This window comes from Gekko japonicus, unplaced genomic scaffold, assembly GCF_001447785.1.
Source record: "Gekko japonicus isolate JY-2015 unplaced genomic scaffold, Gekko_japonicus_V1.1 scaffold179, whole genome shotgun sequence".
Taxonomy (NCBI): domain Eukaryota; kingdom Metazoa; phylum Chordata; class Lepidosauria; order Squamata; family Gekkonidae; genus Gekko; species Gekko japonicus.
Window position 1 is genome coordinate 1,011,088 of NW_015160213.1, and position 20,130 is coordinate 1,031,217.

At 43.3% G+C, this 20,130-nt stretch overlaps 1 protein-coding gene across 1 annotated transcript in view; it reads left to right on the top strand.

Moving 5' to 3' along the window:
* The window catches only part of ADAMTS6 (ADAM metallopeptidase with thrombospondin type 1 motif 6), a 191,021-nt gene that overhangs the window by 97,211 nt on the left and 73,680 nt on the right, over window positions 1-20,130 (top strand). Inside the window, exon 10 of the mRNA XM_015410253.1 lies at window positions 13,020-13,161. Coding sequence (XP_015265739.1) covers window positions 13,020-13,161 — 142 coding nt within the window. The remainder of the gene's footprint in view (window positions 1-13,019; window positions 13,162-20,130) is intronic.

Here is a 20,130-nt window from a genome sequence, read left to right on the forward strand (position 1 = left end):
TTCCCCCCGCGGTGCCCGCGCCCCCCCCCCCCCCCGCACATGGTGTGTTCATGAGATTGGGGTTGGGGAAATGGCCCGTAGCATCAGCTAGGTGGCAATATGAGGGAAATAACAGGTCTGGGGGATGAATTTTAAAATGGGGAAATGATGGGGGGGGACTAACCCAGTCTCCCTGCACTGTGTACATTATTGAAATTATATCCAACTGCAAATGCATTTAGTTTTTTTAAAAACAAACAAACCTGCAGGAATCAGTTTTCTCAAGTGCATTGTTGTTGGTTAATTCAATTATGTAATGATTCTAAGACAAAAAGAATTAATACAAGCTAAAAATTACCTTTATGCTAGTTTTAAGACATGGGTATATATTTTTTAAAAGGGAAGAGGGAGGGAGCAACCTAGGGGGGGGAAACCCAATGAGTTCAATTTTTTTTTTAGTGTGCAACAAATTTTTATCAGGGCTGAGTACACGATTATCATTTGAAATGAACAGGCTTGTGATGGACAACAGGAGGTTTCACACTCTGTTCTTCCAGGTCAGAGCTGACCAGTTGGTGATCACTGACCTGAAAAATATCCAGCCGTCCCCAACCAGAGCCAGGGCTTTTTCAGTCCTGGCAGTGACCTAGTGGAATTCTCTCCCAAACAATATCCATGCCCTGTGGGACCTAATGAAGTTCTTCAAGGCCTGTGAGACAGAGATGTTCTGCCAGGCCTACGACTGAGCACAGTTTGCATCCTTCTCCCCCCATGGGGTAAGGGCACAATCTGGTATACCTGTTATGCGCCATCTGTAACTGTAACTTGTTACTGTATGCTTAAGGTATTTTGAACTGGTTTCATTTGAATGCAAATTTTTCTATTTGGAAATGTTATCTGAACTGTTGTCCACCGTTCTAAGCCCTGCTTGTAGGGGAGGGTGGTCTATAAATCAGACAAATAAATAAATATAAGGCAAATGGAACACTGAAGTGAAAGGGGGGGAAACAGACCCTGACCAGTTGAACCGTCAACAGCCAGTGGACAAAAATGGGTGGTTGAGTTTTGGAGGGAGAAGGGATAGAGGGTATCCTGGACTTGGTAGGGGGACATGTAGGGACGTCAGTGGTTGATTTTGACAGGCAGGGTTTGTATGCTTTTCCCAGATGAATTGTTGAATCATTTTAATTGCTGTCTTTATGTTAAAAGCTGTTGGAAAAAAGAAACATTGGCACTCTTAAGCATAATGCACCTCCCAGCTCTGGCACAGTGTCAGCTAGCAGGCTGGACTGAGAAGGAATCACAAGGCATACTTATTAACTAAATAACTATATATATATATTTTGTTATATATGACTCCCATGTTATCCTCAACCCAGATATCCCACTACACACTCTGTAGGATCCAAGACAAAGGGGTCTGGATTTGTAATTAATGGTCTCTCTATTTTGGGAGTAAGGAACCCTGTGTATGTGTCAAAGTAGACAAGCTAAATAAAACAAATCCACTTCACCTCACACACTTAAAGCTGACAGTGAACCTCATATAAAAGGGCCAGTTCCACTGATGCAGGACCCCAGCACTGTTGCGCCTCTCTTGGGTGCCGGAGCAACTCTGTAGTGGCTGTGCACCAACATGAGTCAGGCACAGACATCTGCTCTGGCGTTGCCATGGGTGGATCATGGGATATGGCCAGAATTAGTCTGCCCCCTAAGCTCTTTCAGCCTGGAAATGCCCCTTGACAGAGGTGCCTAGGCATCTGCTCTGGCGTTGCCATGAGTGGATCGTGGGATATGGCCAGAATTAGTCTGCTCCCTAAGCTCTTTTAGCCTGGAAATGCCCCTTGACAGAGGTGCCAATGTGCATGACCAAAAAAATGTGATGCAGCCTATAAGCGCCAAAAATGTGATGCAGCCTATAAGCGCCAAAAGAAAAGTGCCCCCCCGCCCACTGCAGCAGCCATGCCCGTGAGGCCTCAAGCAGCTCAGGATGCTGACTAAGGGCACAACCAATCACTTCCCTACCCTGCGGAGGCTGGGGCCCCTCACCAGCACCCACTCATGGCCTCACCAGCCCTACAAACACCTCAGCCAGGATACCTCACAACTCATGAGGTAGGGTGCGCAGCATAGTATGCTGCCTGCCATGCAGACTTAGATCAAGGGCAAGGCACCTTAGTGGTGGGTACAGCTCAAAGAGGGCATTTAGCTCTACTGGATGAGCACTTTGTACCAACACCCAACCGGGAGAACAAAGTTCACACTCCATGGCTGACCTCTCCCAGTTCTGAACCGCAACAGGTGCCCCAACTCTTGAGACAGGACCAAAGGGGTGGCCATGCATTAACAGGTAAGCAGGGGTCTGTTTCCCCAGCCTCCTTCCCACTTTCCCTTCGTCAGTGGCTGGGAACCACCCCAGCAAACCACCTCTTGCACCAAGCAGGGGCGGCAGAAGCTGTATACCCCAGCCACAATGGTCTGTCATGCACAAGGGGGATTGGTGCATGGGGTCAGGGCCGGGAGAGCTGCTGGGGGAGGGGGATGTCAGCTTCCTTCTGTGAAATGGATTGACAGCTCATTTATTTGCAGGCTCCCACTTGGACTGGGTGCTTTTGGGAGGGGGGGACAGAGGCCCACTATGCTGAGTGGAGTGGGTAACTACACTGTCCTTGAACTCATTCCCTTGTAGGAACACATCCCTGTCGAGAAGCTGCATACATGGATCCAGCATTTGTCATTGCTTTGGAGATAAATGTAACACAGGTGAGGGTGTCTTGGATGGTGCCAGCCTCTGCTGGGGGTGGTGGTTATGGAAGAGTTCTGGCTTATGGGCCCTGGACTCCCAGGTGACTCCTGATGGACAAGTCAGTGCCAACCAAAGGATGCTTGGCCCCTTGCATTTGCACGTCTCTGTATTTTGTCATCCTGTAGGTGAAGCTCCAACAGGGCGAGCACAGGCTCATACCGCTGTCCCCCCAGCCCCACTGTGTTCTGGCCACAGACCAAGTCTGCCTTCAGAAGTTGACAACAGTCTGCAGCCTGCTGCCCCTTGTCATCCTCTGTCCCGTTCAGACCCTGCCCCAGTAACAACTGTTTCCACTGAGGTTATGGGGAGGTGGACTCTTGTTATCTCTGACCCTGTCCCCCAGTAGTTCTCCAATAAAGTGTAACCAGTTGCCACGACTGTGTCTGTGTTTGAGGATGGGTGGAGAGGTTCCTTTCAAATGCAGATTTTTCAAACTGGTTGTGGAGTGGATGGTGTTTATTTTGCAGGTTACTGTCACACATCTATTAGTTGTTGTAGATTTTCCGGGCTGTATGGTCGTGGTCTTGGCATTGTAGTACCTGACGTTTTGCCAGCAGCTGTGACTGGCATCCTCAGAGGTATAACACAGAAAGATGGTGTATTCTCTGTGTCAGTGTGAGAAGAAAAATGGTAGGCAGGTAATTTATATCTACTCAGGAAGGTGGGGTAGGGCTGGGTCATTGTCTTGTAGGAGTTTCCCAGGCTGTGACATGCTAATAGAGGAGCTTTCCTGAAAAGGTTCTTTTGCATATGGATTGGCTGTTGAAATTCTAATCTCATCTGTAGTGCTGTTGTAAGATGTAGAGCATTTTGTGTTTTTCAGGACTGGAAATTAGGTCCCTGTACTATACCCTGCCCCAGCAGCCTCCTCCTCTTCCACTGCCACCACCACCAGGGATGGCTCAGGGTTGCAGTGTGGGCATCTTGCTGGAAGGCATTGCAGCCAGTGAGTGGAGGGCACCTGCAATTGCACCGACTGCCCACAACATCTTCCCCTTCCCAAATTTGGGCACCCGCTGCTCTGTATGGGCAAGGGGCTGGCTTAGGGTGTCTGTGGGGGAAAATTGGTACCCACTGGCAGGTGCCCATGGACTTGCAATGAGACTTGGACCCTTAAGTGGTGGGGGGCCCCCACTTTCAGTGGGCAAGTATCCCTGACACTGCCCCGTTCTGCCCCTGGACAGTGATGGGTGCTTGGCTTGGCCCATATGGCTGGCGACCCTTGATTGATTCTGGTTGTCCTGTCAATCACAGCCCCACTGCTTTGCCACAACACCTGCAAGCAGGGGTCTTGTTGTAGAAAAAGAGCTGCCGGAGCTCATTAGCATAACTCATTAGCATAACTTATTTGCATATGCCACGCCCCCTGACATCACCGGAAGTGACAGAAGGCCACACCCCCTGACATCACCGGAAGTGTGTCAGAAGGCCCGGCTACTTACCCTCCTGCTTCATCCTCATTCCCAAACGGAATGAGGATCGAAGCAGAGGGCGGGGTAAAGAAGGGGGCGGGGCTTCACCACGTGACCGCCCCGCCCCCTAGAGGTTCTCTTCCGGAGCTCCGTACCTGAGAGCTCCCCCCCGACTAGAGCCCTGCCTGCAAGGAATGCAGCTGCCTGGTTACTGGAGATGCTGATGCGGTTGCAGCCACTGAAAGCCAGCAAATACTTTTTTCCTACCGGCTGCTGTGTAAGCAAAGTACAGGGAGCAGACTAGCAGTACCATAGTTACGCTGCAGCCAGCCGTGGGGGCACAGGCACTCCTCAGGATTGCTCTGTAAGTTGCATAGAGAACTAGTCTAGGGTGTACTCAGAAGTAAGTCCCATTTTATTCTATAGGGCTCATTCCCAGGAAAGTATTCTTAGGATTGTGGCCTATATCAACTCTCTGGATGCACATTAGCAGTATAAGGAAAATGTAACTGGCTTTAAGCAAATGATTTTGGCTTTCTCTCAGATTAACAAATATTGGGTAAATATATTTTCTGTCATGAATGGTATAGTTGACAATTGAACGCCTCAAAATCCTAAAGTGGTATCAAAATGTTTACGGTTTTCTGAGAAAATGGACTTAGATTTAGTCATCAATCTCCTCAGTGAGAAAAATTTATATAGCATCACATGGATAAAATCAGACATTTCAGTTTCAGGATGGCTCAAAACTAAAATGACATATTTTGAAAGAAATAAATTAGGAAATATGACAAATGCTTATTGAGATGGTTATTATATTGGAATAATACATTTTTGGACAATGAGAAAATGTATGTTTTTCTATTACTATAACAGTTTATTGTGGTACTATATGATATTACTGGACATAGTATGGAATCAGTATGGTGTAGTGGTCCGAGTGTCAGACTAAGATCTGGGAAGCCCAGGTTCGAATCCCCATTCTGCCATGGAAGCTAGCTGGGTGACCTTGGGCCAGTCACGCTCTCTGTTAACACAGGTGATATGAGTTTGAGCAAAGCTTCTTTCAAGCTCATTCACATAAAGCCTCTTTTGGCTCTCACATCTGAGCCCAGCCCAGCATTCATGACTGATATTACCATACCCTTACACTGCATCTAATAACTTAAGACCTGCCTTTATTTATTCATCCTACACAACAGTCCCTGCCAACAACACACACACATTTAGTCTTACTCCCATACAAAAGGGGTTTTTGTTGCTGTTATTGCAAGCTAATACATCTTCCAGCCTTTCTTTTGGTACTCCAAGTCTACTGGGAACTGATTCCTCAGTGCTGTCAAAACAGTGGATTGAATCAGCCACTGAAAGCCTAACTTTCTCTCACCGGGGTGTTGTAAGGATAAAATGGAAGAGAGGAGAAGGATGTAAACCGCTTTGGGTTCCCACTGGGGAGAAAGGTGGGATATAAGTGAAGCAAATAAACAAATAAACAAATTTTATTTAATTTTTTTAGTAAAAAGAACGTCAAACAAATCTGTTGATCACCCACACCATGTGTAGTTTGACCCTAAGTATGCTTTATGACAGTATCATAGATGCAACGAACATGAAATTGAGCAAACTTCAGAGGACGGCGGAAAACAGGAGGGCCTGGCGAGATCTTGTCCATGGGGTCGCGAAGAGTCGGACTCGACTGTGCGACTGAACAACAACAACAAAATGCTTTATAAATACTGAACTGTTTGCAGTAACTTAGACAAAAATTAGAAGGCCGTTTTATACTCCACTGTTCTCTACCTTAAGGAGTGTCAAAGTGACTTACAATCACATTCCCTTCCTCTCCCCACAGCATGTACCTTGTGAGGTAGGTGGGTGCTGAGAGAGTTCTGAGAGAACTGTGGCCTGGTCCAAGGTCACCTGGCAGGCTTCATATGGAGGAGTGGGGGAATCAAACCTGGTTTTCCGCCGTTAATCATTGTACCACACTGGCTCTCATAATTACCCAATTATGCAGGTGGTTAATTTTCAGTATCTTAATTGTTTTTTTCCTGCAGGATTTCGTGTTTCATCCCAAAGTTTGTATAGATGTTTGCAAAAACTGTAAAATTTATAGGATGAAATGTACTGACATTGCGCACAGTTTTTAAACTTACCACATGCAACACCTGACATCTATAATAACAGTTGTAGAACATTCACTTGATATTATTTTATTTTGGCAAACTATGTGGAAAATATTGCATGGGGGATATGCAGTGCAAAAATTGAAGGAATGTTGACAAAAAATTTAATAGTTGTATAAGAATTCTTTTAAAAGTCCTAACTTGCCTATATGAATAAAAGTAAAAAAGCATCTGTCCTGTTTTATGCACACTGAGACTATATAAAACTCTACAAATACTGTTAGCATGTACAAAGCATCCTAACCAATGAACTCTGCTTTTAAAAATAATTATGAACCCATTTATTAGTCCAAACATTCTACTAATGCTTCTTATTTTATTTATCTTATAAACACTTTAGATTAACATCTGTTTTCCTCCTGTAGACCTTTACAACTGGTTCTGAATACATTTAAAATCTAGTTCAAACTCTAGTTTATGATGAAAGTCTAGGATTTAAGTTAATCAGTGCTCTTTGTGAGACTTGAACCTAGGTGAATAGCTGATAAAATTCAAACTCAGCTGTGGAGTAGTTCATACATAATGCCAAATCATGCCTACATTCCTGTGCTTCAATGCCCACCCCCACAGTGTCAGTGATTTCTGATTCCACACAGACTGTAGTTTGACATTACATCCAAACTGTCAAACTACAGTTTGAACTTGCCCTGCCAAACTAGGATTACAAATCTGCATCATGCTTTGCAATTCTGGTTTGGGTTAGAAGCACAAATCATGGTTTTTGGTATAATATCAAACCATGGTTTGAGCTAAAACAAAGCAGGTTTTCAGTTATCCGTGCGTATGTGAAGGGGCGGCACAGGGCAAGTGAGCATGGAGATCTTTCACATTGTGCTAAACCATGGTTTGGTGTTACATTAGAATCACCTTTGGACTCACTCAAAATAGTGAAGAGGCAGCTTCCTCTTAGCTACAGCTAGAAAATGGACAGTTTTAAACTGGAACAGAATGTAAAAGTACATAGTAGTTGAAAAAATTATGCTACATTACATTAATGATAAAATTCTAACAAGCACAGTTACGTTTAGAGTGAATAGCTGGGATTCAAAGAACTGTATAACTACTTTGGTATGCCAGGAAGGACTTTGATGTTTCTTGATGTTTACGGAATAGGATTAAAGGATAAGATTTATTTACTGCCTTTTTGTTAGTTGTTCTGCATTAGGGTGATATTTTCAATTTAAAAAGTTAAAAGTATAATGATGGTTAGACAGTGTCATAGATGCAACGAACATGAAAGTGAGCAAACTTCAGAGGACGGCAGAAGACCGGAAGGCCTGGCGGGAGCTGGTCCATGGGGTCGCGAAGAGTCGGACTCGACTGTGCGACTGAACAACAACAACATAATGTTCACCTTCAGTCTTCTGTGCAGTCCCAGAGGGTCTCTTACAGCTACTCTGGTATTTCTTTAACAATCCAAGGGGAGCCCCTCTCCTGCAGAGCTCATTAGAGGCTGTCTTCCTGCCTAACGGTCACATGCTCTACAAGGAGGACGAACCCCTTTTCCTTGATCCTTTCTTCGTTGTCGCGCTGTGAGGATGTGTTCTCATCTGGTTGTCATGAATTTTCTCAAAGTTTTCTTTGCTTCCTGGGGTCTCTCCCCGCTTTGGGAAATGTCACAGAAGGATGAACACCTTATCTGCCTTTTCTGCTTGGGTGAGGCCCCCTAATACAGCCACGTGCCAGATTTGCCTCCAGTTTACCCCAAAAGCCTTCTCAGATTGAGTAGTGCACTTAAAGGCAAGCTTATGGGAGAAAGTGCTCTCTTACTCTAATAGCCCGACAGCGAAAGCATCTGCCCCAGCAGAGCACAGTCAATCCTTGCCTTTGAAATCACCGGTTAGAACCGACCATCTTGCAAGCCCACCACTGAGTGTCTCGGTTCCATCGGTTCCGAGGACAGAACAGAAGCATCGGGTCCAATTGCCTACCCATTCAGCTGAATGCTGCTGACCCCCCACCTAAGAAAGCCCGTTCCAAATCCAAACATAAGGAGAAGCACCGTTTCAGTTCCAAGACACTTCTGGAATTGATTAACTCCTCTGTTCCAGCCAAACTGTCTCACTACGAATGCCTTTTCCACATGCCTCCCTGGGTCATTCATTTTCAGAAGGGGAGATAGAACCTGGCCAGAGTTCATTGGCAGTCTCAGCAGCTAGTCGACCATCGGAGCCAGCCTCCCCAGCACCGTGGCAGAGTTCTATGCCTCCACCTCCTTGGTAAGGCTACCCTTATTATTTACCTCTCCTAGACCTCAGGAATGGGGCAACCAGCAATCACAAAAAGCACCACTAGAACCAACGCACCCCTTTTCACGGAACCGTAACACTGCGTGTCCACCAGTTTGGTATCCTCCTGCAGTCTCTCCCTATCCCCTTATGGGGCATTCAAATTCCAAGGAAGAGCAGGCTTGGGGGTCTGACTCCCCTTCTGATCCAGCCTCAGACCCTTGGATACTTACCCTGATGACACGGTAGGGATCCCTGATCCAGTGCCACCTAATGAAGATCTGAAGGTCCACGCAGAGCAAATGATGTGAATGGCAAAATCATTGGAAATAGAGGTGACCTCCAGCAGTACAAGGCCTTGAGACAAGACCCTAGGCAAGCGATATGAAGAGTCACCTGGTATAATCACCTTCCCTATCCTGGAGGATATTGCTGACATCTCCAAGGCCCTCTGGCAAAAACCAGCTAGCATGGCTGCCACATCCAAAAAGGTGGAGAATTTATACAGGGTGCAATAAGAAAGTCATACCTATTTATTCAGCCATCCTCTGGCTTCATGACACTTGGGTTTTTCCAATTATTTTGGGTTATAGATCAGAGTTTTGGCAATGGACACCCCTCCAACATCCTGATCAGGCTCTGGATAACTGCATGCCTGAGTTGGAACAGGAGCTGCCATCACTTATCCAAAAGGGGGCAGTACACAGGGTTCCTGACTCAGACTTCTTCACAGGTTTCTATTCATGTTTTTCCCTGGTGCCCAAGAAAGATGGAGGCTTTAGACCAATCCTGGATCTGAGGGGTCTGAATTTTTTCCTGAATATTAGAAAGTTCAAAATGTTGTCTTTGGAGTTGGTCCTGCAACTGTTAACTGCTGGTTTTGTGTACTTGACCTTTAGGATGCTTATTTCCATATAGCTATTTACCCCTGTTATCGCAGATGCCAGTGCTTTAAATATAATCGTATTTCTTTCCAGTACATGGCCTTTCCGTTTGGCTGGTGACTGCCCCATGGGTATTTTCTAAATGTGTTGCTGTTATGGTAGCATATACCTAAGGTCTAAAGGTTGTTCTGTTTACCCATATTTCGATGACTGGCTCATTATTGCACCTTCCTGTAAGGAGCTAGAGTTGCAGGTTTCCCTGATTATTTCAAACATGCCAGGAATTGGGTTTGGTAATTCACACCTCCCAACATTCTAAGAAGGTTTCCTTTATTGGGGCCCTTCTGGATGCCACAGTGGCCAAAGCTTTCCTACCAGTAGATAGGACCTTCAAGGCGTTGATTAGGTGCCTGTCTAACAACAGATTTCAATCAATCATTTTCTTTCAGAAGCTGTTAGGACTGATGGCCTCTACCACAGCCACAAACTTGCATGGGTGCCTAAGGACGCGACCTTTTACAGGATTGGTTTTAAAGTAAATTTCACAGTGCCATGTATTCCTACCATACGAGGTTCACAGTACTTAGGTCCATAGTATGGCAGTTGGGCTGGTGGGTGTGCGATAGTAACTTCCTAGCTGGGGTACCATTTGGGGGAAGGGCCCGGCAGCAACACATCATTGCAGGGCTGGGGAGCCCATTGTGGGTCACTGTCCATTCAAGATGTGTGGTCACCTGAAGAAAGGAGTTTTCATATTAACCTCTTAGAGTTACATGCAATATGTTATGACCTTACCTCGGTTTGTAGAGCTCACAAGGGGAAAAGTTATTCAGGTCATTACAGGCAATACTACGGCAATGACCTATATAAATTGACAGGGGAGCAGTCTCGGCAGCCCTGTGCAGGGAAGCCACTTTCATTTGAGAATTGGTCGTAGCCCTCCAAGCAGTACATGTGGCAGGTACTGCCAACACAAGAGCAGACATCCTCAGTAGAAAGGGGCAATCAGAACACTAATGGTCTCTGGGGAAGAATTATAGCCTCTCAGTTTTTCAACAGTGGGTTTTTTTGGGAGTGGACCTTTTTGCTGCCTGCACCAATGCAAAAGCCCTGGCATTCTGTTTCAGGGTGGGTACAGATAGTTTCTCTCTAGGAGGTGCATTCCAAATCCAATGGATAGGCACTCTGATTTATGCCTTCCCACCAATCCCACTTATCCAGAGGGTGTTGACCAAAATCCGAGAAGAGCACATGTGGTGTATCCTGATCACTCCCTTTTGGCCCAGGCAAATCTGGTTTCAGGTCCTCCTATCATTATCCAAGGGCCTCTACATACACCTCCCCTTTGCTGCAGACCTACTTCGCAGGGATCCTATGGTCCACTATGAGGTGCGCAGGCTCAAGTTGACAGCTTGACTGCTGAATGATCCCAGTTTGGGTTCTCTGAATAGCTAGCCAGTGTCCACCTTAACGCCTGTAGACCTTCTACTAGTAAATGTGTCCATTTTTCTGATTGGGCCAGGACACAGGGAGTTCACACAGAGAATTGTCCTATTGCCCTGCTATTGGAATATCTACCGTCTCTTAAAAACTCTAGTCTGGTGGTTTCGTCCATTAAGGTACATTTAGCCACTATTTCTGCCTATCATGCCAAGATCCAGGACAGGACACTGTTTTCTCACCCAGCATCCAAGAGTTTTTTGAAGGGGTTGTTTAATTTGTTTCCTCCATGACCACCTATAGTGTCACAGTGGTCCTTGTCACTGGTTCTCTCCCAACTCATGTTAGTCCCATTTGAACCACTAGGTTCTTGTACCTTGCAAATCTGGTCTTTCAAGGTTGCCTTTTTGATGGCAATCACCTCAGCCAGGAGAGTGGGAAAGTTGACAGCTTTGAGGGCTGACCATCTGTTTATTAAGTTCAAGACTAGCCATGTAGTTCTGAGACCCAGTTTACGTTGTTTACCTAAGGTGGTCTCTGCTTTCCACCTTGCTCAGGACATTGTCCTTCCAGGTTTTTTTCCATCTCTTACCTCAGACACCAAAAAACAGTACGTTCCTTAAATTTGGGAACAAAAGGTTTCCTGCAGTCCCAGTGCCTTTTTGTCTGCTAATTTGGTAACTCAAGGGGGAGGCCAGCCACAGCACAGATCATTTCTAGATGGATAGTCTCAGCTATTTGGTTGGGGTATGAGCAGGCCAGTCTACCATGTCCTCTGGAGCTTCGGGTGCATTCTGCATGGGCGCAGGCAGCATCAGCACTGTTCCGGAGAGACACTCCCTTGGAGGACATCTTCCGAGCAGTGAGGTGGTTGCCATAGGACTCCTTTGCCAAGCACTACTCCGTGGACAGGAATGCGAGAAGGGATTTAGCAATCGGCAGAACCATGCTGCACTCTTTGTCCCATTGAAACTCAACCTGCCTCCAAGGTAGGGAGCTCTGTAGTCTCCCAATGTGGGACTACACAGAGGACTGAAGATTAAAAAGGTTTTGCACTTACCTGTAACTGTTGTTCATCAAGGTGTCTTCTGTGCAGGCACACATTCCCTCCTTCCTCCCTGCTGTGAGTTCATAGGATGCAGTTACATTCATGACACTCATGGACTGAGGAAAAGGGGGGTTTCTTTCTGCAGAGCATATGACTGGTAGGCGGGAAGAAGGCCTCTAATGAGCTCTGCAGGGCAGGGGCTCCCCTTGGAGTAAGAGAACCTCTGGTGGCTGGCCTGCACAAGCGCAGTCCCAGTATGTGCCTGCACAGAATACACCTTGGTGAAGATAAGCATAGATAAGCATATGGAGCAGAGGTCCATCAGTGGCTATTAGCCACAAGGTATAGATAGCGACTCTGGGGCAAGTGATGCTCTGTCATCTTGGCAGGGCCGGCTCACTCACTAGGCAAACTAGGCGATCGCGTAGAGCAGGACGGCCCTTAGGGGCACCAAACTGCACCTGGCCCCGTACTCTGGGGGTTTCTTGATTATTTGTGTTTTTCATTCTTCCTAAAATGCATTTATTTTTGAAAATTGGTGGGCGCACGGGGGGGGGGCAGAATGGATCCTCGCCTAGGGTGCAAAATAAGCTGGAGCCGGCCCTGCATCGTGGTGCTGGGGGGGGTCAACGGTGGGAGGGCTTCTAATGTCCTGGCCCCACTGGTGGACCTCCTGATGGCACTAGTATTTCTGGCCACTGTGTGATACGGAGTGTTGGACTGGATGGGCCTTGGCCTGATCCAACATTGGCACTTCTTATGTTCTTAACAGTTACAGGTAAGTGCAACACTGTTTAACCAGTCTTGTGCATATAAGATATATCCAATATATCAAGATATATTGTCACAGTGTTTTATGTTGTAAAATAGTATTCTATTCAAAGAAAATTTTTTATGATCTTTTAATTTCTTCTTAATTCTATATTTTAACCATGTGTATGTATTTTACCTTATATTTATTTGCAACATTATGTTCCACACACAAACCTGATTAGTTGTGTTGTTATTTATTCTTTTGATTCTTTATGTTGAACAGTTCAGGTCGTGGTACCTGCCTTGACAATGAGCCTCCCAAGCGTGACTTTCTTTATCCTGCTGTGGCCCCAGGTCAGGTGTATGATGCTGATGAACAGTGTCGTTTCCAGTATGGAGCAACATCCCGTCAGTGTAAATATGGGGTAAGAAGTCTTGATCCTTTTGCTAAATATCTTGCTGAGTTTTCTGTATATATTCATTACATATTTAACTAGATGCAATGAAAGCAATGTAGTTTTCTATTAGTAATTTGCACAGTAATACTGGTTTAAATGAGAAATGAGAGATACTTATGCTGCATCTTTTGCTTGAGTCATTTGTATATATTTTGCTCGCAGTGTTTGCGTAAGAATGAACTGAGCAATTTCCCCCCCTAAACCTGGACACTAACTGAAAGCTTCAATTAAGCATACAATACAGTCTTGGTACAATACAAGCATTAAGACCCGTTTCTGATTCCTTGAAGTAAGATGTAAAAGTGCTGTTACTGCATGGTAGACAGTGCTCATAAGACATTAAACTTACAAGTACTAATATTGTGATGCGTCTTTCTGTTTTCCTTGTTAAACTCAGTTTTTAGTGATGCTGTGATCATATGACTATTAACAATTCTTACTCATTTTTACTTCATATTTACACACAGAGGAGAATTAACAGGTGTTTTCTTTCCTGTTTTAAGAGTATTTATTATTATTATTATTAATTAAGAGCTGTATACATGGCACATGCACAAGTCTACAATCTGGGAATAACAAAATAATGCAAGATTCTTAATTCTTTGTTTGTGCTTTGGAAATGAGACCCTTTTTGGTGCCAAGTTACATATAATTTTATATACTTTTAAAATAATAAAATAAATTAAAATGTTTAGCCAAGCCTAAAAAAACTTTTTAAATAATTTACCTAATCACTTGCACTAATCACTTCTGTTAGAGATATAGTACAAAGGGAATTCATTTTTAATATCCCCAGGGTGACAAGTACAATATTATTCTTGGGACAGTATTATGACTCTTGGCAGCTCATATAGCAGTGGATTTAAAAGTTGTGTGTGGTTGGCTGTCTGACTGGTTGGGTCTCTCATTCTTGATGTCTCAGCAAAAGCCTTTATTATTTCTATTTAAGCTTCTATTCCTCACTCTCTTCTCTCTCTCCCCCACCCCCATTATATCCAGTCCACTTGCTTTCATACTCTTCTTTTTTCATTTCCCTATAGTCATCCTATTTTTAGTGTTCATTCCGAATCAGGGGGTTTGCAGATATCCAATTTCATGATGTGAACATTTGTGGGATGTTATGTTTTAATCTGCACTGAATACTTAGACTGTATTCAGAGGTGACAAACAATCTGAGGAATGTTTGTGACAAGATTGAGTTTACACACAATCCTCCCTCCTTCCTCCCCTTATCGCTGGAGCCGAGATTGAAGACTTCCTGGTTTTAAAGAAACTGCTGTTTGTTGTGATATGGTGTAGCAAATTGTGGTTTGAGTCTTGCCTACAAACCAGGATACTACCAAAGTTTTGAATTCTAGTTTGTAGACATCAGATAACCCAGCGTTTTAATATCAAAACAAATTGCAGTTTCCATCAAACCAGAAAGTTTTCAGTGTTGGCCTTGTCACTGGAGTTTGTCCCTGGCATCTGAATACAGCCTTAGTAATGTGCAGATTGTTGCTGAGCGTATGAATTATATCTTTCATTAGCCTCTTTTAAAAATTTCTGTATTCTATACTGTGTAGCTGATGTTGTATAGTAATATTCAGTGTGTGTTCTGGGCAATGGGCAGAGGTTTCACCCGGGCACAGCTATTTCTGCCAGTTGTTCAAGGGATTCTGACCCCCTACAAGTTCCTTTTGGTCTCGAGCAGCACTTTGGCTGTGGTTTTATACCACAGTGAAAGACAAAGTGAGAAAACGAGTTGAACAGAATCAGCACCTGGAGAAAGGAACTCTGTAAGTCTTTGATGTTAAAACCATTTTTCTCAAGCTTCTGCTGTCCCCCCTCCCTAAACCAACTCCGAGCATTTATTAACCAGGTGAGGGTGCAGAGATCTTTCCTGGCTGCTAAGAGATCTGTGGATTACAGTGAAAAAGACAGATATTCTTTTAGCGACAGTGCCCCTATCCAGGGGCTGGAAAAGAGGGCTTACTTTGAACTCATGGTAGGTAGCTACAAAAGGAAAAGTTCTTTTCTTCATGTGCTGTTTACTTAGTGTTTGCTGCCTCACATCTACTTTCTTACTCTGATTTGTGCCTACCAGTAATCAGGGCTCTGCTTTGAATGGGAACTAGAGGAGCAGCTAATTGCTTCTAGAGTGCTAAGCACTCCTTCTGCCTTGTCTGTAAGCTCATCTCATACACCCAACAAGAAGCACCTATCTTACAGTTGTAGAACTTAGGGTTCAAAAGTGGAAAAGAGTATATTGTCTGTAATTTCACTTCTGTTATCTAGGAATGTTCTTTTGAAAGTACGTGGGTCTGCTTCATGCATGTTGCAACTCCTGCACATTAAACTTTGAGGGAATTTCCATGAATGTATGTGATTATGTGGGACGACTCTTCATGCATGTAAGCCTCATGTACATTGTGAAACTGTGGCCAAAATTATTCCTGTGTAGGATTTCTGTGTTTTATGCCAGAGCATTTGGTCATACCAAATTGTGGAATCAATCCAAATCTCTTAATTAGACAAAAGTGTTTGAATATTAACTTTTCAAAAACGTACACATTCTGAACAAGAATTATACAAACCTCTTAATTATCCTTGTTTGTTTCATAAAATCATGCATTTTTTCAGTTTTATTGTGTACATATCTAGTGGTAAGTCATATGTATTCATATATATCCCAAATTAAAAATATTCAGAAGCTATTATAATAAATGCCTATGCAATTGTAGTTGTAATCATTTTGATTATAGTAATAGACTCTACCTTCACAAAATGGCCAACATTCATATATATTCCAAATTAAAAATATTCAGAAGCTATTACAATAAATGGCTATGCAATTGTAGTTGTAATAATTTTGATTATAGTAAATTAATAGACTCTACCTTCACAAAATGGCCAAAAGACAACATAAAATTTGCATTATCTTCAGTTAGGGATTAGATGTTCAAGGAATACAGTGTAAATTGTGCATAGGCAACTGGCAATCCACAGACAAAGTCTTGCTCATCATCCTAAATAGAAGCCACCTGTTCTGCAGTTTCTTATACTGTATTGTTGCTTCATTCTGAAATGAGCTTATTCCCAGAAAGGAGGGAGAAGAAATCGAGGGCCAGTCACTAGATAACTCATATCACTTGGTATTGCAAGTGGGAAGAAATAGGAATGCTTAAATGATTGGTAGGCAACCATGCATGTGACCCTCATAATTTGGACCTTCTATGTTCCATAACCAAGACTAACGTTGGCATTCAGGCTTTAAGCCAACATCATGTTCTGATGGTATCACAACACAGCAGTGTTGAATAATCAATCAGTTGCTTACTTACAGCAAAGAGAAATATTTGGGGAAATGTAGGGCCTTCCTAGGGAGATAATGTTTGGCATGCATGCTGTGGTTAGTGGTGTACTGCTTCATATAGGGGAAGGAAAATAGTGGAAATAGGGTGGCTCATTACTCTCACTTGAAAGTGGGGTGGACTATTGCCCTTGTGGCCAGATCTAGATCCAATTTAGTTGATGACAGGCATAGATAGAGAATACAAGATTATACATAACTAGAAATAAAGCCCGTTGTGGAAATAAATACAACGGGATCTAGAAAGAGGCTCTAGGAGAGTGCTCTGGCTTTGGGCAAACAGTGTCAGCCTGCTTTTAAAACATGAACCTGGGACCTGCACACCACCAGAATACAGCAGGTTCCATATGCAACTGACATTCCAACTGCCTTGCGGGGGGGGGGGAGTTTGAGGTGTGGAATGGAGTGAAGTCCAATCAGCTTCCATATGCAAAAGACCAGGTTGTCGCAGCAGTTGTGGTGTGGGCAGGACCCGGGCTTTGCCTTCTGATTGGTGGCGATATATGCTGAGGAGCAGTGCCATCAGCCATACACTAAGGGAGTGCATTTTAGAATTAGAACTTTGGCACCCACTATTCAATTATATATAAGGAGAGATGCCATAACCATGACGGCCTATGTTGTTGTGCTGCCATTGCTCCCTGTGAGAGCCAGTTTGGTGTAGTGGTTAAGTGCGCGGACTCTAATCTGGAAGAACCGGGTTTGATTCCCCACTCCTCCACTTGCACCTGCTGGATGACCTTGGGCAAGCCATAGTTATGGCACAGCTGTTCTTGAAAAAGAGCAGTTTCTGTCAGAGTTCTCTCAGCCCCACCTACCTCACAGGGTGTCTGTTTTAGTTTATTTAATGTTAGCTTATCCTTTGTCCCTACTCCTTCAGAACTATTTAGCTGCTAACACTGCTACTCCTATACCTGTACAGTACTTGTACACAGAACAATACAAATTTGTGACAGTTTTCCATGCATGCTTTTTTTACTACTTATTTTTTGTATGGAATTTATTTGTGAATTCAGCTTAGAAATTTTGTACTTGAGAAAAAATAATTTATTTTTGGTCTGTTTCAAATGCACGTATTTATAAATTAGGTTAAGGTCTGAAATATTTTGTAGAACTGAATAGTCTACCAACATGGTAGACTTACTGTGGTACATTTTGTTATCTGTAAAGTTCCCTTTTGATAGTGCTGATTTGGTAATAGATCCTAGACATTAATATTCTGTTTTACTATTTTTGCCCTTTTCAAGGTGCACACACATAACAAGCCATATTCTGTTCCATTAAAATCACTATAAACCCAAGGAGTAACCTTGGTCTTGTACCTGCCCCCCTTCAACTGGATCTTTGAGGCCCCAGCTTTAGAACAAAGTTTGTTCTTTATTGTTGTCAAGAAAAGAAAGTACCTTAAACTTTTCAGTTAAAAATGCAAGTTAAGGCTGCTTGGCATCATAATTTGCATAATTATGCATCATTTCCATAAACATTAGCATTATTACCATAACTACTTGCTATCATAATTAGTATAAGTGAAGATGTACTGAAAGAATTTGTATGCAACACACAATGGCACAGGTGTTAAGCCCTTACTGCTTCTTGTGCCCTAGTATTCCTTAGTATTCATTTTCCATTCCCAAATACTTATATTTTTATATAGAAATCAGTACTAAGAAGAAAGAGGGATAATATGTTGTTTATATGTGCAGAAATGGCTGTGGCAGAATGTAGCTTTTTCCAGAAATTTGATCCAATGAGTGGTGGGGATTGAGGTTGTACTGAGTAATCATATAGACCTGATTCCAAGGACTCTCCAGTGCCCATGTATTGAATGTCATATTTGCTTAGTTTCAGGTGGGTATCTGTGTTAGTCTGTAGTAGCAGGGGAAAAAAATGAGTCCAGTAACACCTTAAAGACCAACAACATTTTCCAGGGTATAAGTTTTCATAAGGCAAAGTTCACTTTGTCAGATGTTTGCATAGAGAACTACACACATGGAGCCCAGCACAGGAAGACCCCAAATCACAACATGTATACCAACAAAATCAAGAGGATATAGATTGAGTTATTTAGGCCTACACATACATGCACATTGATCTTTATTTTTAACAGCTCCTGTATAATCCCTCCCCAATTGTTCAATATTTGTAAGGGACACCCTTGAGTTTTAGAAAGTTCTCGGCCAGAGACAGTTTCTCCCAGTGTACAAGCTGTAATAACTAATGGAGCCTACCATGGGCTATTGGTATTGGCATTACAATACCAATAGCCCATGGTAGGCTCCATTAGATATTACAGCTATTATGAACATTGAAAATCTTCATTGATATCTTTGAAACATCATCAGAGGAAATGAATTACTGAGAGACAGTATTTGTCTCACATCTCTGTTCGGAAGAAGATCTACCTTTGAAACGGCAAGACATTCCGGAGATCACCATCAATTTTCTATTATTATGTATATTATTACTGTTCACTTTTTGTATAATTTATTCTTTAAAGAAATTTATTAAGCATCACTTTTTCACAGTTCTTTTTGGTTTTCGTAGTGACCTTGGGTCAGTCATAAGTTTTTCAGAGCTGTTCTCTCAAGGGCAGTTCTTGAAAGAGCTCTCTCAGCCCCACCTACCTCACAGGGTGTCTGTTGTGGGGAGAGGAAGGGGATTGTAAGCTGCTCTGAGACTCCTTTGGGTAGTGAAGGGCGGGGTATAAATCCAATTCCTTCCCCTTCCTCTCCTCCTCCTCCATTTTTAAGTATCCACGAGAGTCTCCAATTTTGTACAGGATGGAGAAACCAGAATCAGGAATGATATAGGTACTCTCGGATTCAGAGTTAGAAATCTGTTTATTTCTTTATGATCTCTGTGCATCAAACTGATGGACTTTGTGCCTTTGTAGAGCTTGAATTTAGGAACTACAGCTTTTAGGCATGAAAATCCTCCCAAAGAAACACAACTTTGGACTGTGCATGCCTAAAGAGGAGGAGTTGCACTACCAATCAGTTCCTTCCAAAATGTAGCACTATGCAGCAGCAGGTTCTCTTTTGCAAGGAAGATGGCTGGGTTGAGTCAGTGCACAAAAGGCTACTTGAAGAGCAACTTTCACCAGTAAGCAACTTGTTTTTATTTCTTCATGGGCTCCGTGCATCACACTGATGGATATAAACTAGCAAGCAGAACAGAGGAGCCAATCTCCAATTGAGAATTACAATGTGAATGTTATAGAGCAAGTGTATTCTCATTATCTTCTAAATTGGGGGTATCCAGATATAGACTGGTTGGCCACAATATTATATCCCCAATGTAATAACTTCTGCTCCTTGGCAGTGCAAGATTCCCTATCCATGATGGATACTTTCTGTACAACTTAAAGCAGTGTTCTATTCCTTCCCAACTGTCCCATTAATAACAAGTAATGTACAAATTTGCTCTAAATCAGTTTTCACAAGTGCAGAGAAGGTGCTTCATCACGACATCAAAGATTTGTGCCCAAGTTCATTCTTACTCAGAGTTAGAAGAAGTACTTGTAGGTGCAGGCCATTTTTAGACGATGGCCAAAAGAAGGCAGCAGTTGGATCCACTTCATTCCT